At 40.1% G+C, this 21,159-nt stretch overlaps 1 protein-coding gene across 1 annotated transcript in view; it reads left to right on the top strand.

Moving 5' to 3' along the window:
• Positions 1-21,159, top strand: part of C2cd6 (C2 calcium dependent domain containing 6) — a 73,166-nt gene that overhangs the window by 12,873 nt on the left and 39,134 nt on the right. The window contains exons 2-4 of the mRNA XM_074071415.1: positions 6,796-6,882; positions 8,227-8,278; positions 9,259-9,404. Coding sequence (XP_073927516.1) covers positions 6,796-6,882; positions 8,227-8,278; positions 9,259-9,404 — 285 coding nt within the window. The remainder of the gene's footprint in view (positions 1-6,795; positions 6,883-8,226; positions 8,279-9,258; positions 9,405-21,159) is intronic.

Genomic DNA, 21,159 nt, shown 5'->3' with positions numbered 1-21,159 from the left:
TAAAGATCTAAAAACATTAAACAGCAAATAATTCAGCTACTAAATGGACAAATGAATTGAATAGGTAGTTCTCAGAAGAAGAAATACAAATATACAAATAAGTACATGGAGCAGTATTCAATATCCTTAGCCATGAAGGAAATGAAAATCAAAACTATATTAAGATTCCATCTCATCCCAATCAGATTGGCCATCATCAAGAAAACAAACAACAACAAATGCTGGCAAGGGTGTGGGGGAAAAGGAACCTCATACCCTGCTGGTGGGAATGTAAACTACTACAATCACTGTGGAAATCAGTATGGAGGTGCCTCAGAAAACTACCTTATGACCCTGTATACCACTCTTAGGCATACATCCAAAGGAATGTAAGTCAGTATATGAGAGAAATACCTGCATACCCATGTTTATTGCAGCTCTGTTCACAATAGCCAAACTGTGGAAACAGCTGAGGTGCCAACAACCAATGAATGGTAAAGAAAATATGATATATATGTATATATACATATATGTATATATGTATTATTCATCCATAAAGAATGAAATTATGTCATTTGCAGGAAAATGGATGGAACTGGAGATCATCATGTTTACCATGATAAGCCAAGCTCAAAAGGCCAAATAACACGTTTCCTCACATTTGTGGAATCTAGACCTAAAATAACAATGATGATTATAGTTACAATAATGGGATATGAATGTATATAGGGGACTGTTTGAGGGGGGATCAGCAGGAAGGGGAGGGGAAAAGGAAAGGATACTGAGGTGTGAAGAGGATGGAAGTATGCCATGTATATGTAATAATGAAATCCATCAGACACTGAAAGAGGGGGCAATGAGGGAGAGGAGGAATGGGAATATAATGGAGGAGATGAACTTGTTCAAGTACACTATATGCAAGTATGGCATTATCACAGTGAAATCTCTTCATATTAATGTATGATAAAAATTTTAAAAATTCTTTTTCTTTATCTGACTTTCTTTTGGTTATTTGAACATTTTTTAGAATTCCATTTTGATTTCTCTATAGTGTCTTTGAATATATTTTCAAAATATACACATATGGTCACTCTGGGCTTTATGCTATAACTAATGTATATGTATATATAAATCATCACAGTCCACTGGCATCATCAGTTTACCAACATAAAAACAAACATTGAGCCAAGCATGGTGGACATATGCCAGTAATCCCAGCACTTGGGAGGCTAAGACAGGAGTGTCAGCCTGGGCTATGTAGTGACTTTCAAGCCAGCCTGACCTACATACGTGAGACCCTGTCTCAAAAAAAAACAAAACAAAAGCAACAGAATGGGGAAACTTTGCCTTCCTTCATGTCCCTTTAACCTCCTCCATTTATAGTATAATTGTTTTAAATATTTCCCATACATATACTCAGAACCATATTGGGCAGCATTATAATTTTTTGTGGTACCATGGTCAAATCCAGGGCCTTGTGCATTCTAAGCAAGCGCTCTACCACTGAGCTACACACCCCCTACACATATCATTTTTGTTTCAACTGTTAAATATGATTTAGATAATTCAAGAGGAAAAGGAAAATTTATTTATTGTTTTTGCTTAGTGTATTCTTTTATCTCCAATCTTTCAAGGTTCATTCTTTCATCATTTCCTTTTAGTAAGGGGCTGGGTCCCAATGTCCCCTTCAAGGGCATGCCCACAATGACCTAAATTCCTTCTTTTGGCTCTGCCTCCTATCATTTCCTGATAGTGTCACAGGCTGGTGACCAAGACTAACATATGGGCTTTGGGGGACATTCAAGACTCAAACCATAGCTCACATCTTCCTGGTTCTTGGTATGAAAAATTATTTTTTATTGAAACCTGTATGTTTTTGGATTATGTTCTAAGGCTCTGGATTCTATTTAAACCTTTTTTTTTAAGCTGGCTTCCTTTTTATATTGTTCTAGTAGAGGAAGGTGTGGTCCTTCTTCATTATTGCTAGGTTGAGGTAGAAATCTAGATTTCTTACTTGATCTCTGTTGACACCTGAAGTGGGAGATCCTTATAAGTGGAGGTGAGAGACTGTGCTCTTTGTATGGTCTTCAATGACACTGCAGTGGAGGTAGCCTTGTTAATTCTGGGTGATGGTGTGAGTTCTTATTCTTCAATAGCCCTTCTTTGATACTGCCTTAGTGGAGAGGGGAGGTACCTCATTACTGCTGAATGTGGATGGAAATCAAGGCTTTTTTTTTGGTGTCCATTGACACTGCTGGTAGTAGAAGATGGAGATGAAAGTTCTGACTCCCTATTGGCTCTTTTTGTATCATGCCTGCAAGAATTGGGGGTGGGGGCAGCTCATTTCACTCCTTGAGGGTGGAAGTCTAGGCTTCCCACTTGGCATTTACTGAAACTGGGAAGGGTGAGGCCATAGTGATGTTCAGTTGTAGGGAATACCCCTTTTCTAGCATTTTGGCTTGAAGACAGGTATCTAAGTTGAAAGGTTTGTTTCTTTGCAGTAGTAGGGATTGAACCCAGAGCTTCATGCTTATGCTCTACCACTTGAGCTATGCCCCCAGCCCTTCTGTTGTTTTTCTTTTTCTTTTCTTTTTTGAGACTGGCCTCAAACTCATGATCTTCCTGCCTCTGCGTCCTAGGTATCTGGCACTATGTGTATACGCCAACATACTCAGGTCTAAGTTGATGTTTTGCATATCTGGGCTTCTGACTTCTCCAAGTGTGGGGTATGCTAGACAAAAATAAAATTCAGGAATCTCAATACTGTGTCATTCCTTAAATCATGAGGAATTGTGTTTCCCTACCTTTTAGAGTCTTATATTTGTCTTATATATAATATTCAGGAGCTTTACTTGTATTAGAGGGAAGACTTAGGGAAAATACATGTACTCTGTCTTTCTGGTAGTTGCCAAGTTTAATGATTGGTTCATGCAGAAACATACAATCCTGGCCTCCTGGTCTCAGTGTGGTATAACTCTGCAGGACAACTCCAACTCCTGAGTTAACCATAGCATCAGTTGAGCCCTTTTCTTGCAACTGTAACACAGCTCAATTTCTTTCTATATCTGGTCTTGCTTCTTTCACTTCCTTGGAGATGTGGAACACAAAAGTACTCCCTTGTGGGGAGCAGAGTAAGAGAAGCCTATAAGGACATAAGCACAGTTGTACTCAATGTTCTGCAATCTGAGTTTGGCACAACCCCCACTGCAGAATAGGATGAGAAAAAGATGCAGAGCAGCTGCTTTTCCTAAGATGTTTATGTCAAATAATCTGTAGGCTGAGATTTGGCACAGCCCCAGCTACACAGGAGAGCAAGAAGGTGAGCTACAGCTCAGCTGCTTTTCCTAAGTTGTTTAGAAGCAGGAACGCAGGTTCCTCTTGTTACAATGTCATGCCCCTCCCCAAGAACTGCTGCTCCACCTCCTTGTTTACTACTGGGTACAAAAGACTCATTGAAGGTGGATGTGAGGTTTTTTTGATAAATGAAGGATTGCTGCAGGGGTTTTTGGCTGAAGGGAAAGTGCTGGAGGGAGATTGCTGAAGGGGGAAAGCAGATTGCTGAAGGAAGGATTGATTGCTGAAGCGGGAGAGGGGGTATGGGGGGAAGAATTGCTGAAGGGAAAAGGATTGCTGAAGGGAATAGAATTGCTGAAGGAGAATTGTCAAAGGGGAATTGCTAAAGAGGGGTTGATAGAATTGGTTGGCAGCTTGCAAGGGAATAATCGCTGTTGATTGTCTGCAAGTCTGAGGGCTGAGACTTTAAAAAAGCTAGAGAGAACATGGAACAGTGCAAGTCTGCACTGAGAACTTTATACATAGACTTTAGATAAGCTAAGCTAAAGAAAAACTAAAGAGAGCATGAGACAGTGCAAGTCTGAGGGCAAAGACTTTAAGAGAGATTATGCTAAAGAAAAGCTAAGAGAAAACATGTGACACAACAAGTCTAAGGAAAGAGACTTTAATGAATAGAAAAGAAGACTTTTAGAAGCAAGGTTTTAAAGAATTGTAAAAGAGTAAGACCTTAACAAAAAAATAGAGAAAAGAAGCAGAAAAAAATAGAGATAAGAAGCAATGAGGCTGTCATGCATCTCCAGCGGAGCGCCCAGCACACCTGGCCCCAACTTTCTGTCTTGTCTGTCTAGCCTGTGTCCTTTCTGCATCTCTCGTTGCCCCTGGTTAGGCCCAGTTAAGTTCAGTAATAACCAGGAGCAAGAAAAATCTCACTCCACTCTCTAGTAATTTTTCTGCTTGCAAATCTCACAGTGCTCATCAGAGAATAAAATCTTTAGTAAGTTAGTTAGTAATGTTAGTGCCCTTTTGAGCAACGGGCTACATTACCACATGCCAGGGGCTATTCATCCTTTACCTAAACCAGGGCCTGATTGGTCACCAGGTGGGAAGTGGTCCACGTGCAGATCCCCATTTTAGAACCTGCTTATTCAGATCAATTATGTTATAAGCTACTAAAGATTTTATTTAGGGTGGATAGCTGAAGGGGGAAAAAGAATTGCTGAAGAGAAAAGTATTCAGACCACAGTGCCACCAAAAAAACAACAGCAACAACAAAAAACAGGTTGAAGGCCTTGACATATCAATGAAATTCTTAGGAGTCCAGTGATTTAGGGCATGCCAGGGCATCCTGTACAAAGTAAAGGACAAAGTACTGCATTTTGTCCATCCCACCATCAACAAGGAAGTCCAACTATGGTAGACTTCTTCAGGTTCTACATAAAATGGCCCCTGGGTGGCGTGACATAGAAGGCTACCAGCTGGAGTGATGTTAGTGAAATGATAAAGTTAGCAGCTCCAAGGGCCCATTCATCCACAGAGCAGAAAGTTAAAAATACTGTGAGTATCAACTTTTTCAGAACACTGGAAATCAGAAGCTTACCACCAATCAAACATGTTGAATCAAGAAAAAGGAAACTTCACTAGAGGTGTGGCTCAATGGTAGAGCCCTGCTTTGTAAACTCATTGCTCTTGAGTTCAAACTCCAGTCTCACCAAAAAAAGAAAAAAAAAAGAAAAGAAAAGACAAAACGCTTAAAACCAATCAGAAAGCTTTGTGGTGTTTTAACTTAGACTCATTTATAACCCCTCCCCAACTTGGCAGTGAAAGTAGCAGCCCATTTTCCCAATGGGGAGTCCCTGGTCCCTGAGGAGAGTGCATTCCTTACTCTCAGAGAACTGTATTTGTCTACACAAGTCCTTTTACAGTTGAAATTTACATTTTACATTTGTTTCACCTAACTTGACTTTAAAAAATAAATAAATAAATAGGGCCTAGGGTTATGTGTGGTGGCACATACCTAAAATCCAGCTACTTGGGAGATGGAGATTGGGAGGATAGTGTTTTGAAGCTAGCCTGGGCAAAGAGTTAGTGAGATCCCCATCTTAACTAACAAGCCAACCTTAGTGGTGTATATCTGATCCCAGTTACATGGGAAACATTGTAGTCTGAGGCCAACCTGTGAAAAAAATGTGAGACACTATCTGAAAAATAACTAAAGAAAAAAAAGGGCCAGAGGCATGGGTCCAGTGGTAGAGCATCTGCCTAGTAAGTACAGGGTTCTGAGTTCAAATCCCAGTATTTACAAAAAAGAACACAAGTAAATAAAGAGTAGAGGCTAGCTATTTTATAGACTGCTCCTCAGCCTGGGTTTGCATGGTATTTCCCCACAAACTGACTTAGGTTAAGCATCCCTGGCTGAAGTACCATATCAGGTGCTGTGTCCTCTTCACTGCATACATACGGAAACATGTAACGTGTGTCTTATCTGTCACTGATGAAGTTACTTTTCTAAGCCTGCCAGTGTGTATAGCTATAATTGTAACCCTCGCGTTTAAAGTGCACTCTGTGAGGAGATACTTTAAGACTGTATCAGTATTGTTGTCTATATCAAACTTTCCCTTGTGTTGGTGATTTTTTCAAAATGATTTTACTGTGATGATTACAGAGTAGTACTTTTTCAAGTTTACCACTCCTGCTCTTATTAGTTGGCATTATGCTAAAAGGAAGAGTTTTTTCATTTATTCATTTTCCTTCTAATCAGTAAAGACTTGTGGGTTCTATGGGTTATAATACCCTATTTTCATTTTATTTGTGTCATTTTATTTGTTTTGATTTTCAAACTGTACCAGACATTGTTATGGACACCCTTTTCTGGTGGCCTTTGTGACAATTGGACATTATTTGGAGGACCTTCTTTCTGGTCCCAAAAGATGTTGAGTGCTCATCTGTATGTCCCCTTTTCCAGTATTGGTGCTATAGCTTGGATTTTGAATGTCCACCAAAAGCTCATGCGTTAAAGACTTGGTTACCAGTCTGTGGTGCTACTGGGAAGTGGTGGAATCTTTAGGAGGTGGGGCCTAGTGGAAGGAAGTTACGTCATTGTGAGCATGCCCTTGAAAGGAATATCAGGACCCTGGCTCCTTTCTCTGTTTCTTTTTGCTTCCTGGCCCCCATGAAGTGACCTATTCCTTTGTCATTCACTCCTACCATCATGACGTACTGTATTACTGTACTTCCAAAATATCCAGGCCAAATGACTATGGGTCAAAATAACCATGAGCCTAAAACATTTCTTCTTTTCATGATTTCCTGACTGATTTTATATTTCATTGTATACATTGTTTTATATATTTACTTATTGATAAAGTTATTGAAGATCGGAGTGAGTTTCATTTTCATATTTATATATACTGCCTAGATACTTGACTTACTAGATACTCATCAAATAAATATTGAATTGAATTATATATCTATTATGTTTTTCTTTTTCTTCTAAAGTATTAAATTAGTTAATTTATATTGTAGATGCTGAGACAAACTCTTCAGGAGTCTGAGAGTGAAGAAGTGGTAGTAAAACAGGAGACACCAACTCTAGTGCCATTTGGGGATGTGGTATGTATAACTAAGCCTCAATTAACCTGTAAAAATTTTTTGGATTAGATATAAAATATAGTTGATGTCGATTACCTGGTAATTGAAAAGTATGCATAGAAAATAGTCCTTTCTGATAATGTATTCATGCATTTTCAATTTTATGAGTCAGAAAAACATAATAATTCACTGAAATTATGAAAAATACCCTAATTCACAGAAATAATGTTTTTCTATATGAAGGATTCCCAAACCCAGTTAAATGAGTATTATCTATGATACTTTTTAAAGACATTGATTTTGGACCCTACATAAGATAAACTAACTTAGAATGTCTGAAACGGAGCCTGGAAATAAATATTTTTCACTGAGCTCTGCAGGTGATATTTATTATCAGATTGACCTTCAGTTTGAAAATTGACCCCACATTGCATCCAACCCCCCCACACAGAAACAAAATAGTCATCTCACACACACACACACACACACACACACACACACACACACAGACATACGTGCATTGGTAGGACCTAATATCTAGACAGAGAACAAGAAAAATCTGTTATTCCATTGGGGTGCTTCAGTGTATATGACATGAAGATCTGTGCACTTTTGGAACTACCAATATCGTGGCATTCTTTTAGTTATTTTTATTCATATGTATTTCTTATAGCATGATTAGAGCAGCTACTGGGTGTGAAATAAGAATTGTTCTTATCCCTTTTCTCTATTTCCTATCATGTTACCATCTTTAATATATTATTCCTGCTAATTTTACTTGACTTTTAAGCTAAAAAATGTCTAAATATATTTGACTAATACTTCATATTTAGAATTCAAGTATTCCTGTGTTAATTTTGTAATTAATTTTATAGCTAAATACAAGATATAATTTCTTTCAATGTTTACAGACACCTCTACAAGAGAGAATGAGTATGTTACAACTAGCTCCTGACATGGTGTAGCCAGTGAGTGAATGAAGTGGTTTTAGGATACTGAACAAAAGAGCTTATTTAAAGTATACTACATTTCTTATATTTATGTGTAGGATGTAATGTTTTATCAGTTTCCACAAAATATGAAATGGAAACAAAGAGTGATGTTCACAATTAAGTTAATAGTGAACTGTTTTTTGCTATTTGTATTTCTGTTCATTTTAGGCTTCATTGGAGCACAGCCTGATCGTTTTTCTTTTGTGCTTCTGCTTTATGATATGCATTAGTACAATATTTTAAGTAAAAATAAATATTTCTAATGAGGAAAAACAATGAGGTGAAGCTTTAAAAAGCTTAAAGATAGTACAGAGTAAAGTAGAAGAAAAGTTAACTTCTTAAAAAAATGTGTTCACTGTTCTTTATTTTGTAGGTTGGCTGCCTGGCTGTTCATATAAAGAATTGCAGACAATTAATACCTAAAAGTATCCTTTCTTTGGGTTTAAAAATCACAGTATGATTATATCTTTTCTTCCCATTGCTGCTGAACTACTCCAAAATTGAGTGTCTTAAAATATTAATTACTTTGGTATCAGTCACTCGCTGTGCCGCCAGCAGGAGGCACTCTCACTTCGCTTTACAGTGCTACAGCTCTAGCTGCAGTTGGGCAGTTCTAAAGGTCTGGGAGGTCTAAAGGGCTGGGAGGTCTGCAATGACCCATTTCTGTGTCTCGCACTGTACTGGGGATGCCTGGAAGTTTGGCTTGGCTGGATGTTGCAGTGGTTGGAACTCTCATTCTGTGTTGTCCCATCATTTTTTTCCTGCACTGATTTTGATTTTAAAATGTTATTTCTTATCTTGATTACTAAAGTTTTAGTCTCCCCTTAAATTGTACTCTCTATGTGAATCTCTTCCCTCATCCATCCTATGCCAGTCCTAGTTGTGTCCATGGGTTAAAATAATCACAAGGCCAGCTCAGATTCAAGGACAAGGAAATAAACTCTACTTTTTGATGTGGAAGTGACAAGAGACTTTTTGTCCGCTATAATTTACTCTAATCACCATATAACTTCAAAGAAAAAGCATATTTTCTTAGATATAATGCTCATTTGCTCATAAGTAATAAATATGCTTCCCTTAAACATTTCAAAGAACTTACTGTATATTGGTGCCTTAAAAAAAGTTGAATGTTTATTTTTAGACTTGTCATGGGGGCTGGCAGAGTGGCTCAAGCAATAAGAGCACCTGCCTAGCAAGCATGAGGCCCTGAGTTCAAACCCAGTGCCATCAATATCTATATCTATACCATCTCTATCTCTATCTATATATTATATATATATGATTACCTTGTATATCTACTTGATTGATTTTAATGTTTTGGAATGAATTATTTAACAGGTTAATCTTAAAATGTGTTACTTGTTCAATTACAACAAAATTCGTTTCCTAAATATTCTGTTTTCAGTCAGTTCACAACATCGCAATAGTTTGTTTTTTCGCATCTCTGTAAACAACATTGTAAAATGTACAAAAACTCATAGCTTGAAGTCCACTGCTAATGAAAAGAACCCTGTAATTAAGTTCAATGATGTGAAGTACTTTTCTGTACAGGTAATGTTAAAGTTCTCTTCTAGATATAATAATATCTCTTTATAGTATCAAATATTCTACCATAATTGCTATGTTTCTTTATAGTTTCAAATGTTATACCCCAGTTACCACTGTTTAAAAAAACATAAACAATCCTTTTTCATATGGTATTTTACAGTATTCATCTTCTATGCCATGTGCTGTAGTATTGTTTTTTAATAAGCAGTTTATTGCTTAGTACATTATCTCAGTGGATTTCTTTCCTGAGATGTTGCTGTTTGGTTCTGAGTGTTTAATGTGCACAAGTTTTTCTCTATCTTATTCTTCCTTTTTCATCTATCTTTGTCTACCCTTTCTTTTTCTTCATTTCCTCACCCTTCTTTCCTCTTCTTTATTCCCCTTATGTAGACTCTCTCAAGTTATTTTCACATGGGTTATATAATATGTCTTTATAACAACCCCAACATTGGTTGTCTGTCTGTCTGTTTATCTACAATCTACTTACCTATCTACTCATCCATCTGTCTCACACACACATTCTCTTATTATCATGGAGCCAGTCTATAGAGGACCTGGAAATGTGTGCATCTGTCTTCAGACCACACTTCATAAAATTTCAGAAATTGCTATTCTTCCATTTATAATTAAGCTATTTAGAATCTTAAATCTATCTCAAGGCTTTCTTTTAAAATAATGGTACTGTTCTGTAGAGTTGTAGGATTCATCAGTTAGTCCAGTTATTTCTTATGTTTTATTAATTAGTTGAGTTTTAGTGAAAGTCTAAAGCATTTCCTTTATGCTCATATGTTTTTACAAACTCTAAATGTTAAGTATGGAAGATAGTTCTTTAAGCTTGGCTTTTGTTTTTTTAAGCAACCTCAAGCAGGGCATAGATTTTTATTTTCATTAGAATAAATGGTACTGGGGTGGACTCAGGGCCTTGTACTTGCTAGGCAGCACTCTACCACTTGAGCCATGCCCCAGCCCTTTTTCCTTTTAGTTTAGTTTTCAAACAGTGTCTCACATTTTCCCAGGGCAGACTTCGGCCCAAAATCCTCCTTCATCTACTTTCCAAGTAGCTGTGATTACAGGTATATAGCACCACACCTAGCCTATTAGTGTATATTAATTGCACAAAATAATGGAATTCATTATGACATTTTCATACATGCATATAATGTGATTTGATCATATTCACTCCCTCTGTTACCCTACCTCATCTTCCCTCTCCTGGTCTTCTTCTCCTTCCATATACCTAATAGTTCATGTTTTAACTCTCATGTCCTTTTTTCCCCCTGTAAATTCCAGACAAGAGAGAGCACATTCACTCATTTGATTGAATTGTTTGTTCTTTTGATGTTTAATTTTTTAAGTTATTTATATATTCTGGATATTATTTTTTAGGTCTTCTATTTTATTGGTCTGTATGTCTGTTTTTGTGCCAGTACTCTCCTGTTTTTGTTACTGTGGATATGTAGTATATATTGCTCTTTTTACTCAGGTTTGCCTTGGTAGTTGGTGTCTCTTGTACTTTCATATGAATTTTAGGATTTTTTTTTTCTTTTTAGTGAAGAATATCATTGGTATTTTGATGGGGATTATATTGACTCTGTGGTTTACTTTCAATAAAATGGTCATTCTAACTGTATTCTGCTGATTCATGAACATGAGTCTTTCCATATTCTAATGTGTATTCTTTAATTTATTTCTTCAGTGCTTTATAGTTTATAGTTTTCACTGTAGAGGACTTTCACCTCCTTAGTTAAGTTTATTCCTAGGAGGTTTTTTTTTTGAGACTATTGTGAATGGGATTATTTTTCTGACTTCTTTTTCAGCCATATTACACAAGAATCTGGCTACTGGGATTTTTGTTTGTTTGTTTTGAACTCAGGGCCTTATGCTTGATAGACAGGTGCTCTGCCAATTGAACCATTCTGCCAGCCCTTTTTTTGTGTTGGGTGTTTTTGAGATAGGATCTCTTGAACTATTTGCCCAGGCTGGCCTCAAACCACAGTCCTCCCAATCTCTGCCTCCTGAGTAACTTGGATTACAGGTATGAGCTGTCACTGGAGAACAGATGAGGGGCCTTCCACAGCTTCCCAGTTTCCACACAAAACTCACAAGGTTAAAGTTTTAACAAGGATTTAGTATAAAAGGATAAAGTATGGACTAGGCGGGAGAGGGGGCAGAAAAAAAGAAATATTTTCTGTTCCCCACACAGGAAATGGGAGCAAAGACTCAAAATGGTGGTCCCCAACTCTTAGTTTTATAGTGGAGAGCTAGGGAAATATACATGGTCAAAGATAATGGGTCTGGGTAGCTGAAATGGCTGACAGGGAGGGGTCAGCCTCCAAATCACACCCTAAATCTGGGACCATAGGATGCTTTAGAATTTCCCTTTCCTAACCGTGATTATTTCTCCACCCATCAAGGATCCTTGTAGCTGGTTAACATCTCAAAGAGGAAAGCAGAAGCAGGTAGCTCCTCTTTTGTTGCCCAGTTTCTGTAATGTATCATCTAAAAGGAGGTGGGAGGGGGCTAACTGCTCTGGCTCTCCAGCCTTTACTTCCTTATTTCAATGTCAGAGTCTGACCCTTTAAATATTTATTAAAATAATATAATTTCCCTGTGTCCTCATCTATCTATCCTGCCTCATGAGCCGTGGGGAACTTGGCTAAGCTACTGGTTTTGTATGGTAATTTGTGTCCTGCTGCTTTTCTGTTTTATAACTGCCTTCACTCTGATCAGAGGTTCTGCTAATTGGTGTTTTCATTCTCATTTGATTCTAGGAATTTAAAAATTTACCCCTCATTTTGTCAAATGACCCACTGATCATTCAAAAACATACTGTTAAATCTCTTTGTTTGTATATTTTCTGTAGTTTCACTTGATTTCTGTAAGGAGCTGCCAAATAAAGACCACGCCACGTGTAGAAAAGAAAGATTTATTGGAAGCACAGACTGCTGGGCTGTCTCTTGGGTTCAGAATGCAGCAGCTCAGCTGGAATGGGTAGAGGGCTTTATAGGAGGGGCCACACTGCAGGGAAGGGAGGGTGTTCCTCCCAGAGAACAGCCAGGCTGCTGGCCTCCATTTATCTATGATCACCAGATAGAATGGGTCAAAGTGCATAGCAAGTTGAGAAGTGGGAAGTTCCTGTGGCTTTGCAAGCAGGGAAACAATCGGGAGTTTTGCAAGTGGTCATAAATCAGGGGGATCTAGTTTCAGTGTTAGCCTCGGGGCTCTCCACCCACCCCAAGAATTCCAGGGACCTAACAATTTCTGGTTTTATTTCATTATGACCTCATTAAATAGTCCCAATGTTCAGATGATGTGATGGCTAATCTTACTGTAAACTTGATTGTGTTATTGGTGATCTCAGAAGATCTTGGTTTTTGTGCTCCAAATGGAAGAATCCAAGCAGAACGCATGAATGGGGTGAGGTAGAATAGCTTTATTGAAGGAAGGGGAGTCACCCATCCTGCCAGGTGAGGGAAGGGAAAAAGAGGGGTAGGGGTCTCTTGGTAGGTTGTTTTTATACTGCCTTGAACTTGGAGGTGGGGAGATATTATGTCATCACCTGGCTCCTCTCACATGTGGGCTAGAGGTAGAAGCCCTTGAACCAAGAGGGGGAGCAGTTGCAGACTATCCCTAACCTAGTCCTGCCTCAAACTCCCCCTGAGAGACAGTATTCCAAAATATTCTTTTTTGGGGTTGCTGAAGGGGGGGTGGTTCATCTTCAGTAGCTGCTTTGAGCTGACAAGGGACTGTAGACCCTGCCTCTAAGGAATATTGTTGTTTTCCTATTGCTGCCTCTGGGGACTTGAACAGTGACGTTTATTGTCTGAGTCTTTGTCCAGCCCAATCAATATTGCTCATGGGCAACTCATCCACTTCCAGAAGTTTATGGCCCTGTCGTGTTATGGCTTGGGTTTTAAAGGCTTTTATCCTGGAATAGATAAACCTGGTTTAGAAGGCATGACCTGAACATCAGTAATGATAGGAGCATCAGAAGGGGTCCTGCCATGTGTGGCAGGAAGGATAAAGTAATTTTGAGGAGTGACAGAGAATCTTATAGTTACTTTGCTCACAGGTGTTTATATCTGTAGCTATTTTAACTCTCAGATGGTCCTCTATTTTGAACTGTTACTTTAGTGGGCAGTTAAGGGCTGATTACATTAGAGGCCAGGTATACCAGGGGGCAGGAGTTAGTCAAATTAGAGAGTAAACATTAATGAGTCAGTTCTGTACAGAAAGAAGACTCACAGTGTCCCTAGACAGAAGTTAGATGCCATTGAAAGTTACATTGCCTTTGTTCAAACAGAAGGCCTTGGCCAAAGACATGAGTTTGCCTTTTAACATAAGCCTTGAAGGCTTAGATATTAGAGCACATGCATAAGAGCCTCATTGAGTAATCCCAGTGTTCAGATGATGTGATGGCTAATCTTGATTGTAAACTTGATTGGATTGAGAGATGCCTAGAAGATTAATAAAGCACATCTCAGGGTGTGTCTCTGGGGGTATTTCCAGAGAGCATTAATTAAACTGGGAAGACCTACACTAAAGTGGGCATCACTATTTCATAGGCTGTTGGCCAGATGGAATAAGAGGAGGAAGGAGAAGGAAGCCAGTTAGTGCAGGCATTCTCTCTCTCTCTCTCTCTCTCTCTCTCTCTCTGCTTCCTGGTCTCCCATGAGGTGAACTTCTTTGCTCTGCTAAGGACTGAAACCTCTGAAACCCTGAGACAAAATAAATCCTGCCGATTATATTATTTTCTTAGACATATTGATAGTGATGAGGTTTGACTTATAAAGAAACTTGGTACCAGAGTAATGGGGTCCTTGCTCAGACTAAACATGACCATGTGGTTATTAAGTCTTTGGAATTGGTTTGTGGGAGGACTTTGGGAAGTTTGGAGAAGCAAACTAGAGAAAACTTAGAATGCTGTGAGCAGAGTTTAATAGGTGATTCTAGCGGGAGCTCAGAAGACTAGAAGGCTGATAGGAATATGGACTAAAGATTGTGCTTGTGAGGTTTCACATGGGTACAAGACTATATTGAGAACTGGACCAGAGGCCTTGCATATTACATTGTGGCAAAGAACTTGTCTATATTTTGTCCTTGCCCTGAGATTTTGCCTGAGGCTAAATTTAAAAGTGATGGGCTAAATAATCTGCTGGAGGAACTTTTAAGGCAGTCCAGCATTCAGGCTGTGGCATGGTGATTGCTAGCTGCATTAGGCAAATTTACAGTGAAATTTTTGAGCAAAGAAGTAGAGCATAAAGGTTTAGGAAACTTGCAAATTGCCCAGAAAAGAAGAATGTTTAAAGTTAGGGCCAAAGAAAGTATGGCTACTGAAGAAATTAGGGCCATTAAAAATACAAGTACTTTGCATAGGGGAAAATAAGAAAGATTCCTTGAAGGTATCTTAGGAATTGACCTGACCTCACCCATCACATTCTCTAAGGTGTGAAGGGTTTAACTCATTTGAAAGAGTGCTTTGGGAAGAAGGCTCTGAAGCACATTGCTTGCACTGGGCTACCCAGATTAGTGTTTGCCCACAATCAGCCATCCAGGCACCCAGAGACTGTTGCAGCCATGGTCCAAGTGGTCCCATCTCTCTTCAAGCTTGTGGCAGACCTTGGCATCATCCACATGATGTGAATTTTGCAGCATGCAGAATGCAAGAGTTAGGGATAATGGAGGCTTCCAGCCCAATTTTAAAGGAAGACCTGGGAAACCAAGCAGTTTGTGGTGGGGTCAAGATCCCTGTAGGGAACCCCTGAGGAGGGTGATGTATAAAGCTGTGAGGATGAAGCCAAGATGCAGTGGAGACCCTAGGAAGTTAGAGACGCCAGGAACCTGAAACATCTGCTAAGATGCAGGCAGCAGGGAGAGCCAGTCCAAGAGAGAAACTGTGTAGACTGCATCCAGCAAGATTCTAGAAGAAGGGCTTCTCAAGCCCGTTGGAGTGCACAACACAACACCATTGCTTAAAAATTGAGTATTTAAAAAACATTCTCCAAAAGACTTTCATAATATTCTGAGTGGTAGGATTTATAGCACTTACAGAAATGAAATATATAGCAAGAATAGCACAAAGTATGAAGTGAAAGTGCAGTTATACTATTGTATGTGATACAGTATTTTAAAAATTCAGTAGATACTGTTATATGTTAATAATGCATATTATAATCCATACAGCAACCACTGAAAATAAAACAAAAATGTATTGGTAAGGAAGATAGAAGGAGGGGTAGAGAGAGAAGGAGGCAGGAGAAAAGAAAAAAGTGAAAACTAAGTATTAAGTTTGAGTACTTACAAACCTGAACTTAGAACATGACAGTAGGAAGCAGAAGGAAGCAATTAATAAACAACATGCAAATTGTGTGATGTTATTGGAATTAAAGACCCTCCAGCACAGAAAACAGACACATGAAAGACAGAGAAAATATTCACAAGACAATTTCTTTTGATCAAAAGGGAGAGTGCAGGCATGCATTCACTCTAGCTAAATGGACACACGAGCACAAAATGGCCAACAGTGGCTCCTCCTTATATCCCTGATGCTGTTGTACTTGCCACTTAACTGGAATTTTTCCAGGTCGAAAGTTCACAATCTTTCCTGATTGGCTAAAAGGTTTGGGGGATAAGGCTTATGGTTTGGCAGACAATTTTCATGGGCAATAAAGCTGTACAAGAATCTGAAAGAAGAAACAAGAACTTTTTAAATAATACAATCCATCCAAGGTGGCGACATGAGGAATTTAAATAATCTAAGAGGGCGACATATACTTGGATAGAAAAGATCATTTTTCTTACAATTCCCCCCTATTTTAATTTAAATTATTTTCTTCAAACTCATTTAGGAGCTGTTGGCTCTCATGTTCCTGTGTTTCTAATAGAAGCAAGTTATTTGGGTAGGGTGGGAGTGATTGTTTGGTGAGGGCTGTCTCAATTAATCACTGAACTAGTCCTTGGACCCAAGGAATTATGCAGCATCCTATTAAGATCAAAACTCTGGCCACCAAGGCCACGGAGGTTAAAATTGAGGTCATCCAGCCCTTCTAGCTCCCAAACCATTTTTTCATTAAATCAGTGAAGGGATCATTTATACCTGAGTTTTTACCTAGTTTGTTTGATAGGGTAGTTAATCCCTGTAGGGCCTTAGTAATAGTGCCATCGGGAGCTGTATTATTTGGTATATATGTGAAACACAAAACCACAACCATTATGCAAACTTCTCCATTCCATCCAAGCATTTGTATCCCCATACCCAATTTCAGTTGCTACAGTTTGTATCAGGTCCTTGACTTCTACTCTGGTTACCTGAGTTCAATTGTTATATAAATGTGGAGGCAACGTTGGAGCAGAGGTAGAACTGGATGTGTCCTGGGAGGGTTAGGGAGCTAGATGGAGCTCAAAGGCACCTAAAGAGTCTGTTCCCAAGACATCTGCCCCCAATCCATGTTTATGAAATATGGATGATTTTCATGTGATACTCCAAGGGCTTTCTACAACCAATTTAAGTGGGTTACACTGTTTTTGCAAAAGGAGAGGGGTGTGTCTGAAACAACTGTAATTTTGACTGTAGTCTGTTGCATGGTGGAAATCAGAGTCTTACCAGTGCCCCAGGTTCTGGTCATAAAAGGGGGAAGTGTATCCTTTATACCCAGTGTTCCACTCCACATCCATACCCTCTGGACAGATACCAGGCTTCACTGTGGGTCCCAGGTTGGGGCACATATAAAAGGAGTATCCTTGGAGCTGGAGTTGGGACGTAAGGTCTCCACAAGAAAGGATCTGGCATGCATCAAACTCAACAGTTAAAGGAAAAGTACTCTGAGTTACATTGATGATGAACACACCATTCCCCAAATGAAAGGGAAAGTATTTTCATTATAGTCTTTTTAAGCAAGAGCGTGGTCCATTGTTCCTTCTGGTAGGGTGGGAGCTCCTTCTTTACCCATGTGTGATGAGTCCGCCCCGTCTCTGTGGTCCGGATTGCTGGACCTTCTGAAGCTGGATCAAGTTTATTTTCTTTTTAGGTCAGCACATAATTGCCAGTCTGGTGAGGGTGGACAGGAAAGTCAGGTGGAGGAGCCTGTGCCAAAAACCCCTTTTTCTTAAGAGAGAGCAAGGTAGAGGATAACCCAAGTATTTAATTTTTGAGGAAATAGTCTTTGATTTCAAAGGTAAGCACATCAGTAACAGAGCTAAGATAAGGAAGCCCATAAAGCATTTCATAAGAGAAGAGACCAGTGTCCTTCCAGGCGTTTGTCCTAATCCTGAGTAGTGCTATGAGAAGGCATTTTAATCCAGGGTAATCTGGTCTCCAAGACCAGTGTAGTGAGCTGTGTAAGAGTGATTCATTCTTTCAACCCTCCCCGAGGAAGATGGATGCCAGGGAGCATGGTATTCCCATTTGACCCCTAGAGCCTTCATAAATCCCCTAAGGACATTGGCGGTGAAGTGAATCCCATTGTCCGAGTCTATGTTTTCTACAACTCCAAACCTTGGGATGATGTATTCTACTAATACTCTAATTACATTCGTAGCAGTGGCCCCTGGGAGAGGGATGGCCTTGACCCAGAGGGTGAGATGGTCTACAATAACCAGGAGGTACTTAAGGCTACCTATTTTAGGTGTCTCAGTGTAATCTACTTGAATGCTTTGGGAGGGTCACAACCCAGGGTTTCTACCTCCAGATGGTCTCTGTCTCAGGGCCTGTTTGTTCAGTTTTCGACAAGTAAGACACCCTTCTGATACTTGTTTCGTTAGTGTATATGTCCCTATGTTGCAGGAGGGCTCGGACACACAGAGAGGGCACCAAAGCTTTGGGGAAGCAGGTTTATTAAGCAAGCTGGGAGCAACTCAGTGGACTTGAGTCCAAAGGCTGAGCCTCGAGAACAAAGGGGGCTTTCCTTATATACCACTTAGAGTGGGTTACAGAAATGGGGGGCGGGTACAGCTTGTCCCATACATAATCGCATATTATTTCATTGGCTGCTTTAACCTCTGGGGCAAGGTGCCCCTTCTCTGGTCTCCAGGTGACATTCCCCACCTCTGTTTTTTCTTTGTTTCACTGTAGCCCTCATTAATTTCCCTTTCCCCTCCCTGTCTTCCTACTACATTCCCCCTTTGATGCTCTTGGACCCACTTTTGGGTTATAGGGGTTTATATTTTCATAGCACCATTACATGAGCAGCTGTCTTTCTTTTTTGTAGTGGCTTTCATAATGGTCCCCAAAGACCGCAGTACTAGGGGGATTAGCCAGAGTAATATTAGGCATGCTCTTAAGACAAGGAATTTTGTCCCTATTAAGGTCTTGAACCCATCTAGGGTTGAGAACCAGCTCCCAAATAGGTCACTGGAACTTTATCCCTTCCAGGTCTGCATAGGGACATGGGCAAGCTTTTTTTTTTTTTTTTTATCTTGTTGGTAATCTTTTTAATTACCTTTTTCTCATCATTAATCTGTAAACAGCAGTTACTCAGATTGGGATTATTTTAGGCTATTGCAAGCTTAGAGACGTTAGCCAGTGGGTGAAGTTGGGGCTCCTTGTGACTGGGAGCCCCCTACCATTGAGTCTCCTGAGTAGCACCATTGTAAAACTTTTGTCCCAGGCAGATGAAGTCCCCTACTGGAGTGAAGAGTTGGCCTTTTGGAAGGGAGATACAGTAATTTCCAATAATGGAAGTTTTTAGGAGCCAAATGCTGTCCCCGTGGCTAAGGAGAGTGGTTTCATTAAAGGACTCTTGGGAGGTTAGCTCTTTTGCCTCCCATGGCCAGTGGTCTCCCATACTCATTCCTCCACAAACATAACAACACAAAGTTACATTCAGAATTTGTGTTAATAGACTCAGGTAGTGGGAGAAACAGGTTTTTGGTTGTAACTGAGATGGGAAACTCACTTTGTATCTCCTCATGAAAGGAGTGAAAGACCTGGTATGAGGAGTTGTTATGAGTGATCATGATGAGTTGAAAATGCAGCAGAGTACCAGGGTCTGTTCCCTTTTCATAGATTAAAGTACCAAACTTTTTTCCAACTTCCCAGCCTGATTCATTGAGGTTGAAAATAGTGAAATTTACAGGGTTGCAGGTACCAAGAGTGCAGTCAGAGGTTGCTTCCCTTTTTTGTAAAAGAGTGGCAGTTCCATGTGAGGTATGGACTTCCCCTCTAAGCCAAGTTGCCCACCTTTCACAGTGCCAGTAAAGGCAGTAGAGTTGTTCACAGTACACACAACTGGATGTTTCACTATCATCTTTTGGGCATATATACTTGTCATTTAACCTATAGGTTCTTTTCCAGGCTAGCCCCCCGCAGTTGCCCTAAGGCCTAGTGTTTTCAGCTATTGTGGACACAAGTTTGTTGGGGTCATTAACCCAGGTGCAGTTAGCAAGCTTCCCAGTGGTGACGAAGCTTTGGACCTCTAGCCATTGCTCTTGAGCGTGGTAGATGGGTTACTGACCATCATGAAAGCACACTGAGTAGGTGGTATGGTTGTGGGTCCAACAGTGGTCCCTACACAGGAATAATAAGTATGGAAAGCCAGAGTTTTGGTAACAGCACTCCCTGCTTGGGTAGTGCACATACATGAGTCACAGTCCAAAGCCTAGGGGTCCCCAGGTAGAGAGCTGACCAAGATTAGCAAGAAGAATACATGGAATGGACTCATCCTCAAAGGTGAGATAGGCGACTCCTTAAGCTTCCAACTTGCATAGACTAGTCAGCTTCTGGAGTGACTAGAGCAGGGCTGACATCTCATCATCTGTGGTCTCCTGTTGTCTCCTGAGAAGTAGGGTCCTGTTGGGTAAGGGCACTGGTGTGTTGAAGGGTGATCTTGTATGGTGAGGCTGGGTCAGGGATGCATTCCCATTCGAGGGAAGCTGGCTTCACTCGGCTGTGGTGAATCCAGGGAATGAACTATGCTACTTTAACTATGGTGGGGGTGGACAAAACAACAAAAGGGCCCGTCCAGTGGGGCTTTAGCAGTTGAACATTTTATTTCTTTACCCAAACAGCATCCCTTGGTTTATAAGGGTGCATGGGAGTTTTCAGGCTAATGGGGAGACTCTCTCTTACCCAGTCATTGATTTTCAAGAGAGTCAACCCAAGGGCCTGTATCTCAGGGTGAGATCACCTGTTTCCTTAAGGTCCCCTTGCAGGCCCTTGACTAAAGGGTGTGGATGCCCAAAAAGAATTTCAAAAGGGGAGAAACCTGTCTGTTTGGTGGGGCTTGACCTAATCCTGAGCAAGGCTATGGATAGTAATTGATCCCATTGTGGGTGGGTCTCTTGGCATAATATTTAAATTGCAATTTTAGAGTCCTGTTTATATGTTCTACTTTTTCTGAACTCTGGGGGTGGTAGGCTGTGTGTTGCTTTTAAGTTATTCCTAATCCCTTTGCTACCAACTGTACCACCTTAGCCACAAAGGTTGGCCCATTGTTTGGCTCAGTAGACACAGGTATTCTGAATTGAGGAATAATTTCCTTTAATAGGCACCTGGCCACTCCTCGGGCTTGCTCAGTCCAAGTGGGGAAGGCTTCCATCTATCCTTAGAAGGTGCAGACAAACACCAACAAATATTTACATATTGGCCCTTGTCAGGGATTGTTTCTGGCACACAGACCACACCTTTTACATACTGTCTTATGTTGGAGAGCTTGGGGACATAAAAGTGCTGGGCCAATGTGGTCTTGAGAGCTGTCCACCCTGAGTGAGTTCCTTCATGGGACTGTTTGACAAATGTGGGAGTCAGTGACTCCGGTATGGC

The sequence above is a fragment of the Castor canadensis genome, chromosome 4 (assembly GCF_047511655.1).
Source record: "Castor canadensis chromosome 4, mCasCan1.hap1v2, whole genome shotgun sequence".
In the NCBI taxonomy this organism is placed as follows: domain Eukaryota; kingdom Metazoa; phylum Chordata; class Mammalia; order Rodentia; family Castoridae; genus Castor; species Castor canadensis.
Note: the sequence above shows the minus strand (reverse complement) of the source record. Positions and strands in the feature narration are given on the sequence as shown.